At 40.8% G+C, this 17,132-nt stretch overlaps 1 protein-coding gene and 1 long non-coding RNA gene across 8 annotated transcripts in view; one reads left to right on the top strand and one right to left on the bottom strand.

Moving 5' to 3' along the window:
• atp8a1 (ATPase phospholipid transporting 8A1) overlaps nucleotides 1–17,132 on the top strand; it is a 109,852-nt gene that overhangs the window by 25,392 nt on the left and 67,328 nt on the right. For 2 of the 7 annotated variants that reach the window (XM_040015851.1, XM_040015847.1), the window contains exons 4-15: nucleotides 2,532–2,630; nucleotides 6,107–6,152; nucleotides 6,293–6,333; nucleotides 9,568–9,641; nucleotides 11,181–11,250; nucleotides 11,330–11,457; nucleotides 12,068–12,179; nucleotides 12,501–12,666; nucleotides 13,017–13,022; nucleotides 15,448–15,575; nucleotides 16,494–16,571; nucleotides 16,658–16,746. In XM_040015851.1, coding sequence (XP_039871785.1) covers nucleotides 2,532–2,630; nucleotides 6,107–6,152; nucleotides 6,293–6,333; nucleotides 9,568–9,641; nucleotides 11,181–11,250; nucleotides 11,330–11,457; nucleotides 12,068–12,179; nucleotides 12,501–12,666; nucleotides 13,017–13,022; nucleotides 15,448–15,575; nucleotides 16,494–16,571; nucleotides 16,658–16,746 — 1,037 coding nt within the window. Of the gene's footprint in view, nucleotides 1–2,531; nucleotides 2,631–6,106; nucleotides 6,153–6,292; nucleotides 6,334–8,798; nucleotides 8,873–8,962; nucleotides 9,642–11,180; nucleotides 11,251–11,329; nucleotides 11,458–12,067; nucleotides 12,180–12,500; nucleotides 12,667–13,016; nucleotides 13,023–15,447; nucleotides 15,576–16,493; nucleotides 16,572–16,657; nucleotides 16,747–17,132 lie in introns of those variants that run through there. The other 5 variants (XM_040015852.1, XM_040015850.1, XM_040015848.1 and 2 more) reach the window with 4 other exon arrangements.
• Nucleotides 24–5,455, bottom strand: LOC120723979. The gene is made up of 2 exons (XR_005693845.1): nucleotides 5,385–5,455; nucleotides 24–4,360 (listed from the first exon to the last, which is right to left on the bottom strand). It is a non-coding gene; the product is annotated as an uncharacterized LOC120723979 (long non-coding RNA).

The following is a 17,132-nucleotide window of genomic DNA, read 5'->3' as shown; positions in this document are numbered from 1 at the left end:
TTTTTTAATTCATTTTTTTCATGTTTTTTTAAGCGTACACCATGACCTAGACTCCATTTCTCTCGGTCACGTCTGTAATTTCATATGCACTCAGTCACACAAACATACATGCAGATGCAGTGCTTTATATAGATCCTGATCATGAATAATACATGTAATACTGTGTGTGTCTGCTTGAAAAGGAAAAGAGATGTACGGGCTCGTCACAATAGGCCTCGTTCACTAATGTGGTCATGGAAATGTTCTTACAGGGGAACACAAAGTAAGTTCTTAGACGTTATTATCAGGTTCATGAAACCTGCTCAGCAGCATAGTAGTGAATCAGAATCGATAGGGCTGGTGCTAGCTGTCTGCATGCGTCCGCGCTTCCACTGTTTCCTGCTATATTTAGAAATAATGAAGCTGAAAAAAGCATTGCACCTATTATTTTTACAAACGGAAAAAACAGGAAAAATAGAAGAGGGGAAAAAGCAATGGTTTGATATGTTGATTAGAAAAATATGAATAAAAGATGAGCAGAAACACCAGGAGTGCCAGGTCTTTTAAGCTAAGAAGAGTAACTCACTGCAGTTACTGGAGAAACGTCAATAACTGGGATGTTGCCAAGAAATTTGAGTGTAAGTGATGTCCAGCAAAAATGCAAGCCTGCTTTTAATGAATGCAAAAGTGAGTATACACACACTGAGTAATGGCAACGTTTAATGTGGTAAACTGTTGCAACATTACCAGCTGGTCATTTTGATAACATTGTTCTGTTGTTACCCCGACCGCACGCAGACTAATCTGCAGAACAATGTAAAATTAGTTTTACTGCCGTAACTATTACATTAAAACAAACAAACAAGGAGACTGTTGGTATATTCGGTTATGAAATGAAGCTTTTTAGAATTCAAATGTGACCCTACTCTGCTGTAAGAGCAATTCACTGTGCTAAGCATTCAAACTGTGTGTGATCTCTGTGTTGTGTGTGAGTATTTCATTTCTTTTTTTCCCAATTGTGTTTTGTTACTGTTCTGTGTTTTTATACACCAGGAATTTGTGTGTGAAAGTTTCGTACGGTTTATTAGGTTCAAACAGATTTGTGTGTACACGCTTTGTGAATGGGGTGCAGCGATACTACAGGTTGGTGATGTTTTGGACTGGGCCTTGGGTGACTCTGCACTGTGCCGCTATGAAGTGCAGGAACTGCGTTGTGCGTTGACTTACACACACAAGTAGTGAATGAGAGCCACACTGGAAAATGGGTCAGGGATGATATGAAAATCTTTAGCCATTAAATTTGTTTAAAGAAACGAGCTTCTCCTGGGAAGAGGGTTTCACTTTCTTTCTCATTATCAGCTGTGGTCATGTTTTGATTATTTCCCAACAGTAGCCACAGATCTCAGCATTGCTGGCACTGCTTTTGATTTAGCAGAACAAAGGATTTCTTGCCCAGAGAAATTTATAGTGGATTGCTGCATAAGACAACATTAATCCCTTTTGAGAACTTAAAGCCTCGACCGCCAATTATCACTACATGATTCAAAGAAGCTGAAACCCATATCTCAGGTGTTCAGAGCTTACCAGGAAAGATATAAAAAAGTGGACCAAAGGAAAGCTCAATAGCACTCCTTTTCTGTCTTTGCTGATATTCATCCTGACAGACTATCCCTTGTTAATGAGAGCTCTAAGGATGGGAAAGGACTCATTCCAGTGACCTTGAAGTAGCTGCTTTGAACAGCAGCCAGTGCGAGTCTTCGTTACCTGCCCTGTCGATGCTGCGACCTTGAATAAAACATCTATGCAGATGAGAGAGACGAGAGATCTGTTTCATGCAAGTTTCCTTCGAGCGGTGTAACAGGGGCTGTCTCACGAGGCCCGGCTTGGCTCTAATTTTGCTGATGTTTGGCTGTTAATTTCGAAAGACTTGGGTAGCCAAAAGAATTAAACATTCAGGGGTAATGAGAGAATTATAAAGGTACTAAGAGAGTTGTTTGTGCTGGATGTGACCCAGAATTTGCATCTTTTTTCTTTTGAGTGTGTTAAATAATAAGTCAAGCTAATAAAACATGAATTCTGATGCTAATGTTGATATCAATATCTGTTTTTCTGTAACATGCACATATCCAGTCTGAGAGAGTAACAAAAATGATCACAATTTATTTAATTGAAGTTGTGGTAGTTTAGGGCGACTCTTTTTCTCCTGTTGAGTCACCTAGCTGAGACGTGATAAGATAAGCTTTTATTTTCAGTTACTAAATTTGGCTATCCCTGATTACTAAACGAGCAAGTTGAGATGAAATGGTTGCTGTGCCTTTCCTGGTTGGCAGTAATGCTTTTTATGTCTTTCAGCGCCGTTCAAGAAAGTTCAGTTAAATAAAAAGTTTCTTCTTTTTCAACATTTAGCGAAACCACTATTTTTACAACGACTGCTAACTAATCGTGTTAAATAGTCATCATGTCATTACTGACCAAAATCCTTGTGACTTTTTTGATAGTCGAGCACAGAAGTCGAGCTTCAACTGAGTTTCTTCTTTTTGTGTCTCTTTTAGCAAATCCCAGATGTGTCTCCCACTGGTCGCTGGACCACTCTGGTGCCGCTACTATTTATCCTGGTGGTGGCTGCTGTCAAGGAGATCATTGAGGATCTGGTAAGACTGGCTTGGAATACTACACCGGCCTGGACCCAGTCCGGCCCACTGCATGGCTTTGGAAAATGTGGAAATGACAAAGATAAAGGGTGTAAAGTTTAGACTTTTAAGTCTAAAAACATGGGCTATCATACATATACACTCACTCTTTTTGCAGTAGGTCCACAATTTAAAAAGTCTGGTTTCCAGTTAATGAGCTGGCAGTAGGTTTTTGGTAATTTGACCTATTTATTTCTTAAAGTGAAAGCCCGAAGAGCCATGCTTATGTGTTTCATTGATTTTGTGCAGCAGCGTTTCTTAATAAAGTCTAAAAACTGAGGTGTATTATTGAAATGGCTTAAATCACTACAACTCCAAACGCATGGCTTTAGAATGGTATTCCACAAAGCAGTGACTCGGGTCACAGTCACAGTGGTTAACGTCCATTATTTGTATGCAGTCGTTGCTTGAGAGCCATCACCCACCCGGCCTAGAAAAGCATCATTAATGCAGGAATTAATAAATGCACATCAGCAAGACCCTGATTAAAAAAAATCATGCTGTCAGCAACTATCAAAAGGCAATCAACATACTTCTGAAGGCCAAATTTGCATTTGGTTTGAAGCAGCATGTGCAAATCAGGTATCATATGGAGCTCCCCATACAATCCAGACAGTACAGACAAAACTATAGGTGTGTATGTAGTGGGTTTTTTTTTTTAAAAATGTTGTATTATGCAGTTTGTGCACAGAATTTTAAAGCTTTTCTACATGCATGCCTTAATATATTGCACCACAAAAATGTGCTAACACAACCTATCAAAGTTCAGTTGCCTCAGTAAATGAAATTCATCGAGCAAAATCCAAATTAACCCTGGAGAACCCATGGGGTCAGAGCCGACCCCATGGGTTCTCCAGGGTTAAAATAGTCCAGTCCCCTTTGCAGGAGTTTGTGATCGTCTTTCGCTTTATGTCATCTGTTTTCTTTGAAGCATGAATCAGGCAGTGATGGTTATGTGACCACAGCAGGAAACACCCCAACATGTGTACACACACACGATTGGACATCTCCGTGCACACACACACACACACTCACTTCAGAGGTCACAGCTGTGCCTTCTGCACCCTGAGTACTCATTCAGTCAATTAACCTAGATACTGAATGCTCGTGTACAGAGGCAGCTAGTAGCAACAAAACAAAACAACGGTCTGCCTAAAGCAAGCCGGAGCTGTTGAACAGATGCTTGATATGTATTTAGGAGGAAGATTGATTTGAATAGTTGCTTTTGTGTGGTTTAATCTTTTTCGAGTTGAAGTTGGAAGCTTCAGCGTTCGCGTACTGTGGTGTAGTAACGTGATGCGCGCAATTCCGAACAAAGTGAGAGAATGTTGCATTTTACTGTATTGCAGTGACCCTGCAATGCGATCCTCTGTGCAGGTCCCAGCGGAGTTTTCTCTATACTATTAGCTGCTATCTCGTGCTGAGGGAAACCAGCGCAGCACTTTCTCTCCTGGCCTGTTGTGAAAAACATGGGAACAGAGTGGTGATGACTCCGTCTTTATCGCTGAAGGTCACCTGCGCACGCGTCTGCTCCCTGTGCCGCGCTGTCTCTCACAAGTTGACCTGACAGGGCAACATCGACCCCTGACTTCATGAATCATGCACTATGGACACACACTGCACAGCACGTACTTTACCTTGTTGCTGGCAGCCTCCTCTGCAGCAGCAGACTCGGGCTGTACTTCAGCTGGCTGAAAAATGGTAGAGAAACAGAAATATAATACCTTGATGTATTTAACAATAGTGTGTGGTGCAGTTTTACACAGCAGTGTAGTTTCCTATTGCTCTCATAGTCACCTAAAACAAGCAGCTGAAAGAGCAAAGACAATCTTGTTTCTGTCCTTGTGGTTAAACGTCCTTCGCTGCTACTTAATGTCTCATTAGGTCCATGTTGAAGCAGGTTAATCAAGGTAACACTGCAGTAGCTGCCTTTATCTTTCACTGCTTTCTGTATTTCCCCTCTGTGGCTGTGGTCTACAGAGACCTAATACTGCAGTAGTTACGCATAACCTCTGTGCGCTGCTTGCCTTCTGCTGCACTATGATTATACACATCATCTAAATACCGTGCAGATCCTTTTTTTCGTGTCCACGGGGACACAAAGTGCAAAGGAGGCAAGGACAGTGGATTTGAGAAAAGGCAGTATAAGTTGTGAAGTAGCTACAAATACAGCTCAGCTCCTCCTACACGTCTCTGAATAGAAGAGGGTCTGTGCAGCCGGACCTAATAGTGTGTGGATGAATCAAATTAGCTGACAGCTCTTGCACAAGGGATGATGAATGAGCTTTCCAAAGGTCTCTACTAGTAATTCTTTTTTTCCTGGGCATAGTGAAGGTGGTGAAGGCCGCGTGACACAGCAGGCTTTTTTAATTATACACTACAAGCATGTTACAGGAATTTTAAAACGACGTTGTTTTAAATTGAACAAACGCACATATGGGAAGAACGAGGGGATATACACAATAGTCTTCGTAGGATGCTAAAAGCTAAAAGCCTTTCATTCCTGGTGACACGACTCACTTCACCTTTACTGTCAGTGTTTTAAAGTAGCTCAAATGACTCAAAAAAGTTAAATTAGCTTAAATGAGAAAAGACCTCCTCTAGTAAACACGTTTTCCTTGTTAATTAAGTAAGACACAGGCTGCTTTTAGAGCTGCATTTTAAAACACTGTGATCATTTATATGAGATTGATGCAGAAACGCATTATTACTCACCGTGATGCTAGCTGACAAGCTGTCTGTTGGAATCAGCTGTTAAAGTCACAGCATGTTGCATGACTGTTCAGCCAACAAGAAGGGAAGTAATGCTGATGAGTTGAACTTTGATGTGGTCACAGGCAGTATGGTTTGTTTCGAACGAAGGAGGAAGCTACGTGAATGTGAAGCAGCTGATGGGTTTGTTTGTTTGTTTCACATCAGCTGATCTCTGAATTTTTAGGATCAATTCATTACTTTAAAAGATTCAAGAAATAGCTGGTTGTTGCATATCAGCAGCACAAAATGTAAAGTTATTCATTTTAGAGTCAAACATCCACCTGCCAGCTGTGTGCATTTGTTATTAGTGCAGCAATTATACTTTAGGCCACTTTGGGTAAAACACTGCGTGACACAAGGGTTTGTACTGTAGTTCTAGTGTCTCTGCACGAACTGTAAATAGCAGTCTCCTTCTGTCTTACTGTGATATGGACAGTGCCAGCTTCTTCAGTACATTTCTGACAGCAAATTTTAGGGCGTTCACTTGTAATCCACGACTGTATGATTAAGATAAACTTTATTAGTCCCACACGTGGGAAATTTGTTAATTGGGGTTTGTTTTTGCATACGTGTAGTTTACTAAGACATGATTTTCCCCAAGTGTTGTTCTCTGACTTCTTTCAGATCATTATTTTTTAAATAGTATGTATCAGAGCATGTGTGTTGTTCTTTTTTCCTTACAGAAACGTCACAATGCTGACAGTGTTGTCAACAAAAAGGAATGTCAAGGTATTCAAAACTCTTTTCCTCTCGTAGACAACTTGACCCTTTATTTAGTGTCGTATAAACGGATTCATGTTGCCAGGAAGCAAGTATGTCTCAGTGAGACCTAATAAGACTTACCACATCTCTCTCCTTACTCATCACAGTACTGAGGAATGGTGCCTGGGAGATCGTGCACTGGGAGAAGGTATGTTTCCACAGTGTGCCGTTATTAGTCACAATCCTCCAGTGTCATTTCAAATTCTTCATTCTGTTTTTAGCTGCGACTCGAACAACATTCTGTTGGTGGATGTGAAGTTACGGAAAACACGGCATTCATTCATTTGCAGAGGGATACTGAGATTAGCACAGTGTGCTGGATTTTTAAAAACAAAAACACATGTTAATAATCTCTGTATGCATGATGATGTTCGTGCAAAGTTTTCTTTTAGATCCACCCGTTAAGGAGGAGGTGAATACAGGCATATATAGATAGATGGATCATTACTGTAAGATTCTAACCAGTCAAATTTCATTCAACCGGAGCATCGAGCCTGTCATCCATCCAGCAACTTTTCACAAGCTATTATGCTGTTGTCATTTACAGAAAGCTCACCCCCCCAAAACTATCCTGCCTAAACTAATTAATCCAGCATTTCCATGTGGGCGGTCATTAGAAGGCAATGCTGGAGGACGGTGAGAATCCTTCATAATGAAACTTTTCTATTAATGTGGCTGGGGCCGTTCGGCAGACGGTGTGGAGAAAACACACCAGGCATTTGGACAGTTTAATAAATGGGGATGCTGCTTCCTCCATTAAAAGCTCCAATCAGCATGTAGCGGTGCAACATTAGCCAAATCTCTCCTTGCTGCTGTCTGTGATATGAGACGTAATGCATTTTTTAATTTGTTGTTGAGAACTGAAATAACAACAGGACATGAATGGTCTGTGTAAACATGTTGCTGTCCCAAATCGCAGATTCATAAGTGAACAACATTAGAAAAGAAATGTTAACATTAATTTGACACATCCACAGATGGATGAGTGGGTAAGTGCAACTGTTATTGTTGCAGAGACGACTGAACTACATCTCATACAGATGCATACAAACAGTCACCGCTGGAATAATGTGATACATGTGCAGTGGTGGCCCTTCCTGGTTTCCTTTTTTTTTGTATGTGTGTATGTTTGTCACACTTAAATGTTTCAGATCCTGAAACAAATTTAAATATTAGACAAAGATAATCCAAGTAAACACAAAGTTCCTAAATGAAGGTTTTTATTATTAAGGGGAAAAAATTCCAAATAATATGCAAAACACGAGGAAATCAGGAAGGGGGCAAACACGTTTTCACACCACTGTAGTTTGTGTTATGGGAGTTTTTGGATGTATGCAGTGTCACTGTATCTAATACAATATGTGATTCATGCAATAAATTATCAGCAGGGAGGAAATCTCAGTGCTACCCGTTGGTATGTAACTGTCCCTTTGCTTTACCCACACGAAAGATTCTCTAAAAAGCTATGTTTTGAATAATTAATGCTTTTAGCGTCTTCATCATGCATATTGTAAAAGCTGCTTCTGTGCCAAACTTCTTTTTTGGCGCCCAATCTTTCAGGGCAACTTGAATGAGGTCAAAATGATCAACTTGTCTTTGCTGTTTGTTTGCCAACAAAGTCATAATTTATAATGATGTGGATCTTCGTGGGTTTTAGGTTTATTTTTGTATGTTACTCATTTTATGTAATATTGTTTCTTCAAATGTCCTAAAAATTTAACCATAAAAGATATTAAATGGTTTTTTTGATTGCTGGATGGAATCTTAGTTAACTGCTAAAAGTCTTTAAGCGTGTTTCACTGTAATGTAAGCTTGTTACCCTGACACCTGAATACAAGGCCAGCCTTCAAATTAAAGTAGTGTGATTAGCTAGCTAGACAGGTCCACACTGCAGGTTTATGATCACGCTACATGTAAAGGAAATGGATCCATGTGCTGTCTTCTTCACCAAACTTCCCATGCTGCTTTTTCAAATGCAGCATTTCCTGATAACTATGAAAACACAGCTTCCTTCTCAGATCAGTTCTTAGTTCTTGAATAGTTGTGAAGCTGTAAGCATATATTAATCTTTTTATTGCTAAGAATTTCTGAGCCTAGATAGCTTCCAGCCCTTATTTCCCTAAAGGGTCACCTAACTGTGCCAAATCAAACATGCAAGCATGATCTGCGTTTCATGCAAGCCCGGGGCTATAACTAGGAAAACACTAGCTTGTGACCTCCTGAGGCCGAGTTTGTGTCTCCTCCCGGTGTCAAACTGGAGCTCCATGGTGTAGTGGTCAGCACTACACCATGGAGCCACTGAGGATCTGGCTTAGACACACACAATCTGTTTTTTGCATCACAGAGTCACTTGCTGTAAAGTGTGCAGGTCTCAGTAGTATTTGAAATGTAAAATTGTTGCTTTTTTTTTTCCGGTGAATGTTTTGGTGCTCCTGTTTGGCTCTAATGGAACGAGGACTCCAGCTGTTTCTCCACTGTGTTTTATTCTAGGGCTTTAATGTGCTTACAGTCTACTCTTTCAAGCTGTGAAGTTTTTGCACCTAATGTTGAGCTCATGTTTTCTTTTACGCTGTTTTATTGGCGTCCCACAGCATAATCAGTTTATTTTCACAGGTTGAAGTGGGCGATATTATTAAAGTAAATGGCAGCGATTTCGTTCCTGCGGATGCTGTCATTTTATCATCCAGGTATACGAGCCTGCCAGACTGTGGGGAACTTCTCTCTCTTTCTTCTTCTTGCTCTATCTCCGCTCTGCCTAAGGAAGTGATGGTTAGATAATTTACTGAATCCACATTGTCAAAATGCTTTTGAAGGTATGTAAAAGATGCTAAATATGATCAAATGCTCTGCAGTCTGGCAGGATAACCATCATTTGCTTAGGTGGGGTAATGGTAATGTGACTTTTGATTAGATTTGATCAATCATGAGGCTACCTACCTCCTTCACCTTTTCAAAAACCATTTGGACCTGCTGTGAATAGAACTTCTGAGTGTTTTTCTACCCTCTTAAAATCTATTGAATATTGTTCCGAAGTTCTTAAAAAGTCAGATAAGGAAGTCTCATTTGTGTTAAAACATGTCCTCTGGTGGGACAGCATCCAAGTGCTGCCAGCTGTTTTGCTGTTTCTAAATGGTTTGCCGAAAAGGGGAACAGAACCTCTGACCACACAGGACTGATCATTGTGCTCTTCTCATCTACCAAAAACTGAAACCGTTGTCTCTCTCCCCTTATGTGTTTGCTGTTTGTCTCTTTATTTATTTTTTTCCTTTCCATTTCTACTTTTCGATCCTCATCCTCTCTTATCCTCCCCTCCCCTCCTGTGTGAACAACTGCCACACTTTCTCTCTCTCGCCCCCTGCTGGTGCGTGGTTGGTAATATCAGGTGGCTGTTGGGGAAGTAATCAGAGCGGCAAATGGGGATCACCTCCCGGCTGACCTCGTCATTCTGTCATCCAGGTCAGGAAACAAGCAACATTGAGAACAAAACAGCAGTGGGAGAGATAGGGGCTGTGTGTACGGACCGGAATGAGAGGTCCTCCTGAAACAGTGAGATAGATTTTATTTTCCAAACTCGTGGAAGGACGAGGCCTGCAATCATGCTGGCAACAACCAGATATTTAAGCGCCTCAGTCAAAGAGCACCACGCTTTGAAGTTTAGCAGCCATGGCATTGGCAGTTATTGTGTTACAATTTATGTTACAGTTATGTGACACGTTTAAATGTTTGGCTGAAACTTCTAACAGTGCTCAGAGTGAATGAAGCATCTAGACATAAAGGATCATGTTTTCCTTTTTGTAGATTCTTTCTTTGGGTCTTGAATATGTTACCCTTGCATGGCTTGTACGGCACCCTGAATGCAGCAGTTTGTTTTAATGTTGCAGGTTGCATGCAGTCGCATTCCAAGATGAAATCATCTTGGATTCATAGTTTTGTCAACTTTGCATGTTCCGTACTGAAGCGGTAGTTTGCACAGAGTGTTACTGTAGAAGTCACTTCCTGACCATTGCAATAGACTTTTGCTCATTTCCATGAAACAAAACTTATTTGATGGCTAAAACAGCTGACCAGTTGAGTAAAGCGTCACTGTCTTAAGTGTAAATACATTGGTAATTTAAGACAGTAGCTAACTGGCGACCCAGCTCACCTTAACAACTGGCATGCTCCAACGCTGTCCCTGTGCCCAGAGTCTGTCAGAGTCTGTATGTCTGCTTTGTTCGTTGTGTTGGGTATGCTTGCTCGCTCAGATCGCCCCACTCTGATGTGTTTTCTCTCTCTTTTTACTCTTGTCCCTTTGCAATGTGCTTTCACTTTTCTTGAAAGACAGTTAAGCTTAGTGGCAGCACCAAACAAAGATGTTGTCTCTCCTAAGAGTGTTACTGTACGATTAAATGGCTAACTTCACTAAAACATTGATATAGTTCCCGAGTTGCCTCTATAGCAGGGGTGTCAAACTCAAACACACAGTGGGCCAAAATTCAAAACTGGAACAAAGTCGCGGGCTAACGTTAATATTTATTGAAACATATTTATTCCTCCAGATATGAGAATGAATCCTTTCTTATGGACACGTTTTGCTGAAAAACTGAATATGGAACAAGCAAAGCTTAATACTAAACAATATATATATTAGCTGTATAATACCAGTAGGCCAGCTCTGATAGTAATTTGGTGTGGCTTCGCGGGCCAAATGTAATTAGGCTGCGGGCCAAATTTGGCCCGCGGGCCAGAGTTTGACACCTATGCTCTATAGCATCTTTGTTTGCAGTGCTTTAATCTTCTGCTGCTATTCTGTGATAGCCATTTTCTATCTCATACTTACTTTATTGTCTAATAGTTACTAAATAATCAGTACTATTTTGCATATTGATTTTAATATATAGTTATAATCATATAAAACAAGAGCAGGTTGAATATAGTGTAATATATGGTTGAATTTAGAGTTTCACTCTTATATTCTCGTACCACAAATGTCTAAACCCTCTCCCCCCACAACAGTGAACCACAGGGTATGTGCTACATTGAAACATCTAACCTGGATGGAGAAACAAACCTCAAAATCAGACAGGTGACTATCCCCTTATTAGTCTTTCTTAAGTTCTCATTGTATGCAGTGTGTTTTAATGCTGCTGTAACTACACCAACAGGGACTCCAAGTGACTGCAGACATAAAAGAAATTGACAGCCTGATGCGTCTGTCCGGGCGGATGGAGTGCGAAAGCCCAAACCGACATCTGTATGAGTTTGTTGGGAACATTCGCTTGGATGGACACAGGTGGGCTCAGATGCAGAGCTCTGTGACTGGCTCGCTGCTCCTCTCACGAACTTAATAGTCCATTAGCTAGGAACAGAGCCAGAATAATTATGAGGTTTCAGGGCATCTTTTATCTTTCTGCTGAATAAATGAAAGACGTTGTTGCAGTGATATTTAATTATGAATCTGTTTCCATTGTACAGAAAATGCATTGCATGGATGCTTTTAGGATATCTAGGATATCTTCATTCTGGGAGTCTGTTCCAATAAAGCTCTTTTTACATGAATATTATTAGTGGAAATCAAGGGTTTTCCTATTGATGGGAATTGTTTTGAAACAAAGATAACCCATGTCATTTTCAAATGATGATTTCATTCTTTGTCTTATGCTAAAATGTGTTTGATGATCTGAAACATGTAAATGTGACAAATATGCAGAAAAAAACAAGAAAGTGGAAAATGCTTGTGCACAGCACTGTACATTTCAGTTATTGAGTACGCTTATTGTTTGCATGGTCTGAAAGGGTAATATGAATTCACTAGTTGTATGTAAAAGCAACAATTATTGACTGAGGGTGAGATAGGGTGAGATATTTAAACAGCAAAATGTCAGCCGTGCTTCTCAATACAGCACGGTACCACTGGGTCCAGACCAGATCTTACTGAGAGGAGCCCAGCTGAGGAACACACAATGGATCCACGGCGTGGTAGTCTACACAGGACATGACACAAAGCTCATGCAGGTGAAGCACATTTGTGGATTATTTGTGTAGAAATAGTAAAACAATCACTGTTGTGAGCAGAAGTGACGTATTTATACATGTTACAGGGCCAAAGCTGTTAAACTGATTAATTAATATATGCTGTACAAACTGTATGCCAGGCTGCTTCTACTGGTGCTTCTCAAGCGTTAGTACTCAGGTATCACATGCTCATAAGTGGTTTGTCATTATGACTCAGATCATGTTTTTTGGGTTTCATATTGTCATCAACAACAGAGAAACACTATTGTTTGTTCTACTTCTGGTTTTTTTACCACATCTCTTTTTTCACGTTTTACCCAGAATTCCACGCGGCCTCCTCTGAAGCTGTCCAACGTGGAGCGTATCACCAACTTTCAGATCCTTGTGCTGTTTGGATGCCTGCTGGCCATCTCTCTGGTCTGCTCCATTGGCCAAACCATTTGGAAGGGCCAGTATGGCAACGATGCTTGGTACATGGATCTCAACTGTAAGAGTCCCGACAGCCTACGCTGCACATCTAATTCCACATATTTTGTCTCACTTGTTCATATCAGCTTATTTCTTTGTCATTTTAAGTTCCTAAATGCTGGTATGTGTCGTGCCGTTTTTGTGTTGCCTCAGTTTAAAACTGTGTTTCGCTTTACAAGTGAAATATGTGGCAATGTGGGAATAAGAGAATTCCCTGTTAATGAGAAAAGTCGTGACGTGCATAAATGTGTCGTGAGTGAGTGTGATTGGAAAAAAATGGTTGAATATCACTGCGCTGCTGTACTTTTTTGTTCCTTTCTAATGTTCTGTTTGATTTTGTTGTTTTCTTTGTTGTCGTTTTTTTAACAGCTCCAGGTAACAACCATTTAAAAGCCTTGGCCATCCGTGAATGACCCTCCCTTACTAATCCCTTACTGAAGCTCTGCCTTTGCTAAGCAAATGAAGCCCCCTACCCTCGCCCCCTATATGGTTGCCCTACTTTGTACGGGCCCATGCCATGGACAAGCACATACCAGGGATCCAACGATAGGTTTTCCCCTCCAGCTCTCTTATACCTTCGTCTAGTTTTTTTTCCTTTGTCTTTTTTTCAGTGCCTGATTAAAAACAGTGTCTCACTTTTCCTTCATTTTTTGTGTCACGTTAAACGCTTTGCAGCTCCCAAGCTTCAGACTATCATTTGTTCCCACCTCATTTTCCACGAGAAATAAAGAGCAGCATTTACTTTGACTGCGAGGGAGATGAGGTTGTGTTCGGGAAGCTTCTCGTGGCAGGAGGCTTATACGTGTTTATTGCCTGAACACAACATGTGGTGCAGCCCAAGGGACGAGAACTGACATTTTCTAAATGCTTCTGCAGCGATCTTTTCTTGTGTGGATTTTTCAAAGAATAGATAGAGTGGGGAGGGATAGAAGTGAAAAGCTGCTTAGTTTTTACTTCTGTTCTCAAACCATAATAGAAGATGGCTCAATTTTAATGTTGACATTACAGACGTTATTGCAGTTCAGAATTTGTGCTGCTCAGTTCCTTAACGCGGCAGCTGCTGCGATGAAGCTCTGAACCTGGTCTGCAAAGTGATTATCGTGACCCTCTGGCCATTACTCTGTACCCTGATAGGCCTGTGTAGGAGAGGTTGTGCCCTGGTCAGTTCCAGCTTACATTATGACTTACACTGCCCCTTTTGATGAGGTGTTCCATTGGCTTTTATTGGTTTTCTCAGGGTTTTGTCCTCAGTGGCATTAAAACCCACACTTAAAAGATTCCATATCAAAGTGTCGAGGGGAGTGTAAATTATAAGGCAAGCATCCATCTTGAGACTGATTTGATTTCCATAAGGAGTTGTTGAGGCTCTGTCCAGTGCATATTATCCAGCCTGTGGTAAAAGAGAGAGGTGGGGAAACTGCCACGTCGTAAACATGCAATTTCACCACGCTGCCTTGTTGTCTTAAATTATTGTAACTTCACCCACTCAACAGCATTACAAGAGTAAATGCAAAGATCCCGACACACATCACAAACAGAAACCTGTGATTGTGCATGTTGTTTAAAAAATGATTTTGTTGTTGAAATCGTGACAAACTAATACAAGTTTTCAGATCCAGAATGTATGGTTACTGATTCTTACACTCTTTCTGGAGGTAGTCATGCTGACTGTTCTTCCAAACTGACACTTTGTCACTTCTGCTTGCAGCATGATGAGGGGGAAAGGCTTTCTCGCTCTTGCATAGACACGGCATTTAAAACAACGAAAAACGTAATTAGAAAAATGCAACCAAACAGTTTACAGTGAACTTTGTGCCAGTTTCTTCACTTCACCTGGTTAGAACATATTACTTTCACATACAAGTGACATCAGATTGGTTTGTGACCTATGCATGTCCTGTTTGCTAAGGTTTTAATGCTGCTCTGCTGGTCCGATCCAGTGTCACTCTGTTGTTTGATAGCAGCATTTCTGCGTGACATAATAAGACGACTACTGAAGTGAGGTGATGGTCATTAACACCCAAACTATTGTGCTGGCATAATCCACCCACTCTTTTCCACTCCTTCTTGGTTGAGAATGTGCTATGGACTGAATCTCCCTCCTTTGTCTTGAGAGCATCTGTTTGTCTCCCCCCCCCCACTTCTGAAAACATTTTCCCACCTACATGTGTTGTTGTAGCAATAGCTTCCATTCTGCCACTGCCACTCTTTGTGCCATTCAGTTTTTTTGTTTTGTTTTGGAATCGTTCTTTCATGGGGAAGGGCTCGCCCCTCTCAACCGCAATGCTAAGATCAAGGCTTGGGTTTAGGAAGGTAACATTTGCACCTCCTGCAAGCTGAGGAAAGGTAAATCACATCCCTCCTGTTTTCATATTTGGTGTCAATGGGATTACATGTTGATCATTGCCAATTGTTCGGGGCTCTCGGGGGAACCGGCATCATTTTGCATAGTGCTTTGTGGAATCATTGCCTGGATCATGCTGGATGCCAAGGCTGCTGCTGCGACACTAATGACATTTGAGATATTTCAGTCCCTGTTCGCTACTTTCAATCTTTGGGACATTAAATTGGATTGCTAATCGGTTGAGTTGTAAGAGGATGAGGTTGGGTGGAAGAAATAGTTAATTCCAGCTAATGGACGATATTAACCCAAAACATTCTCCAGATTGGGATAATGTTGATCATTGGCTGGAAGTAGCTTTGGGCATATTGATTTAACTAACAGATAATTATGAACCAACACTGATGAGTCTTCTGTGTATTACTTCTTTTTTTTTGTCTAAAACTCTTCCCCTTGTAGATGGTGGGGCAGCTAACTTTGGCCTTAACTTCCTCACCTTCATCATCCTGTTCAACAACCTCATCCCCATCAGTCTTCTGGTCACGCTGGAGGTCATCAAGTTCACCCAAGCCTTTTTTATCAACTGGGTGAGTTCAAGTCCAGATAGATGTGCTGTTTTTCAGACAGTGTTTCTGCATAGGCAGTTATCTGCAATTCAACTTTCACTACTTAAACTTGGATCAGATTGCTGCGTCTTTTGTAAAAGGGAATATTGGAGCGATGAACGCTGACAAATCATGAGGAGTTTTCTTCACAGCAACTCTTAGCAGTTTTGATGTCGTTTTGTGACTCTCATCAGCATTCTTTCTGGAAAAACTACAAGAAGCATCAAATAAAAGATTAACATAGCTGCCAGACTTTTCCTTTATAGCCGGTAGAAACCAAAAAGAGCTAAAAGAGAATGAAGGTTGGACTGAAGTCTGTCAGGTCAGCACATGACTCCAGATGAATGTTGATGTTGCTGTGCATCGATTTGTTAAGAAGACAACTGTTGAAGTCTTTTCCTCTATGTCTGCTATATAAGGTGATGTGACTGTTTCAGCTTGACAAGAAGCTGAAGGTGATAACATGGGGTCATCAAAATAATTTTAAACACCATTACTATATTTACATCTGCACATAGCACTGCAAAGGGAAAACGCATCTAAAAGTCGATGTTAACCGTTTGGTTTAGCATCATGAGTGTCTGTAGTAAGTAGGTCAACTTCACTGAAGGTCTTGACTGAGGCATCCATGTTTCCTTTATTTTGGAAAAGTTATTTTGAGCAACTTTTAAGTTTAAATGAAACCCTAGCGAGTAAATTTTAGTAACATTTAGGACACTTCTGTTGGTTTCCCACTGGTTCAGTATTTTCTCCGGGGAAAATTGACTGTCAGGCTTGAAGTAAAGCACCAGTTTTTGGGAGACTTTGTTCATATTTTCTAAATTGATATGAAGATTGTTAAGCAAACATGTTGTTTGTTCAGTAACGTTACATTTTAAGTTCTTCCATGCTTGTTTTTAGGACACTGATATGCTATATGAGCCCACAAACACACCTGCCATGGCCCGCACCTCCAATCTGAATGAAGAATTAGGCCAGGTATATATATATATTTATATATTTTATATTGTGCACTTATTTGAAAGAGATTTCTTTTAAAGTGTTCTGTTTCTCTTTCCTTTCAGGTGAAGTACATTTTCTCAGACAAGACTGGAACTCTCACCTGCAACGTGATGCAGTTCAAGAAATGCACTATTGCCGGTGTGGCTTATGGGTATGTTGAGCTTTCCTCCCTGTTTTTCCATTTTCCCTGCCTTCGTCCTCATATCCTCTGGCCTTCATTAAGTGCCGAGTGTGCATCATAGTGCATCTGGCGTTTCATTCTCCCTCCCTACCTTCTCATTAGCAGGTACATCAGTGCTCCTCTCGACATAAACTAAAAATAAAAAGTGGGCAGGCATTTGCAAGCAAAGGCACTTTACACTCTCCGCTGCGGGTGTTTGTTCGTTGTTTGTCATGTTGGAGATGTTTGTGAAGGCTGGCTATGCCTCTTTGTACTTTCTGAGTGTGGTGCGAGCTCGATGTTGTTTTGATATAACTTGGTAACTCACAGTATCAGATTATAAACACAGGGTTTTAACCAAAATGAAATTATTTTTG

This window comes from Simochromis diagramma, unplaced genomic scaffold (assembly GCF_900408965.1).
Source record: "Simochromis diagramma unplaced genomic scaffold, fSimDia1.1 OVJJ01000685.1, whole genome shotgun sequence".
NCBI classification, from domain to species: domain Eukaryota; kingdom Metazoa; phylum Chordata; class Actinopteri; order Cichliformes; family Cichlidae; genus Simochromis; species Simochromis diagramma.
The sequence above is the reverse complement of the archived record's forward strand: the minus strand, read 5'-3'. Positions and strand labels throughout refer to the sequence as shown.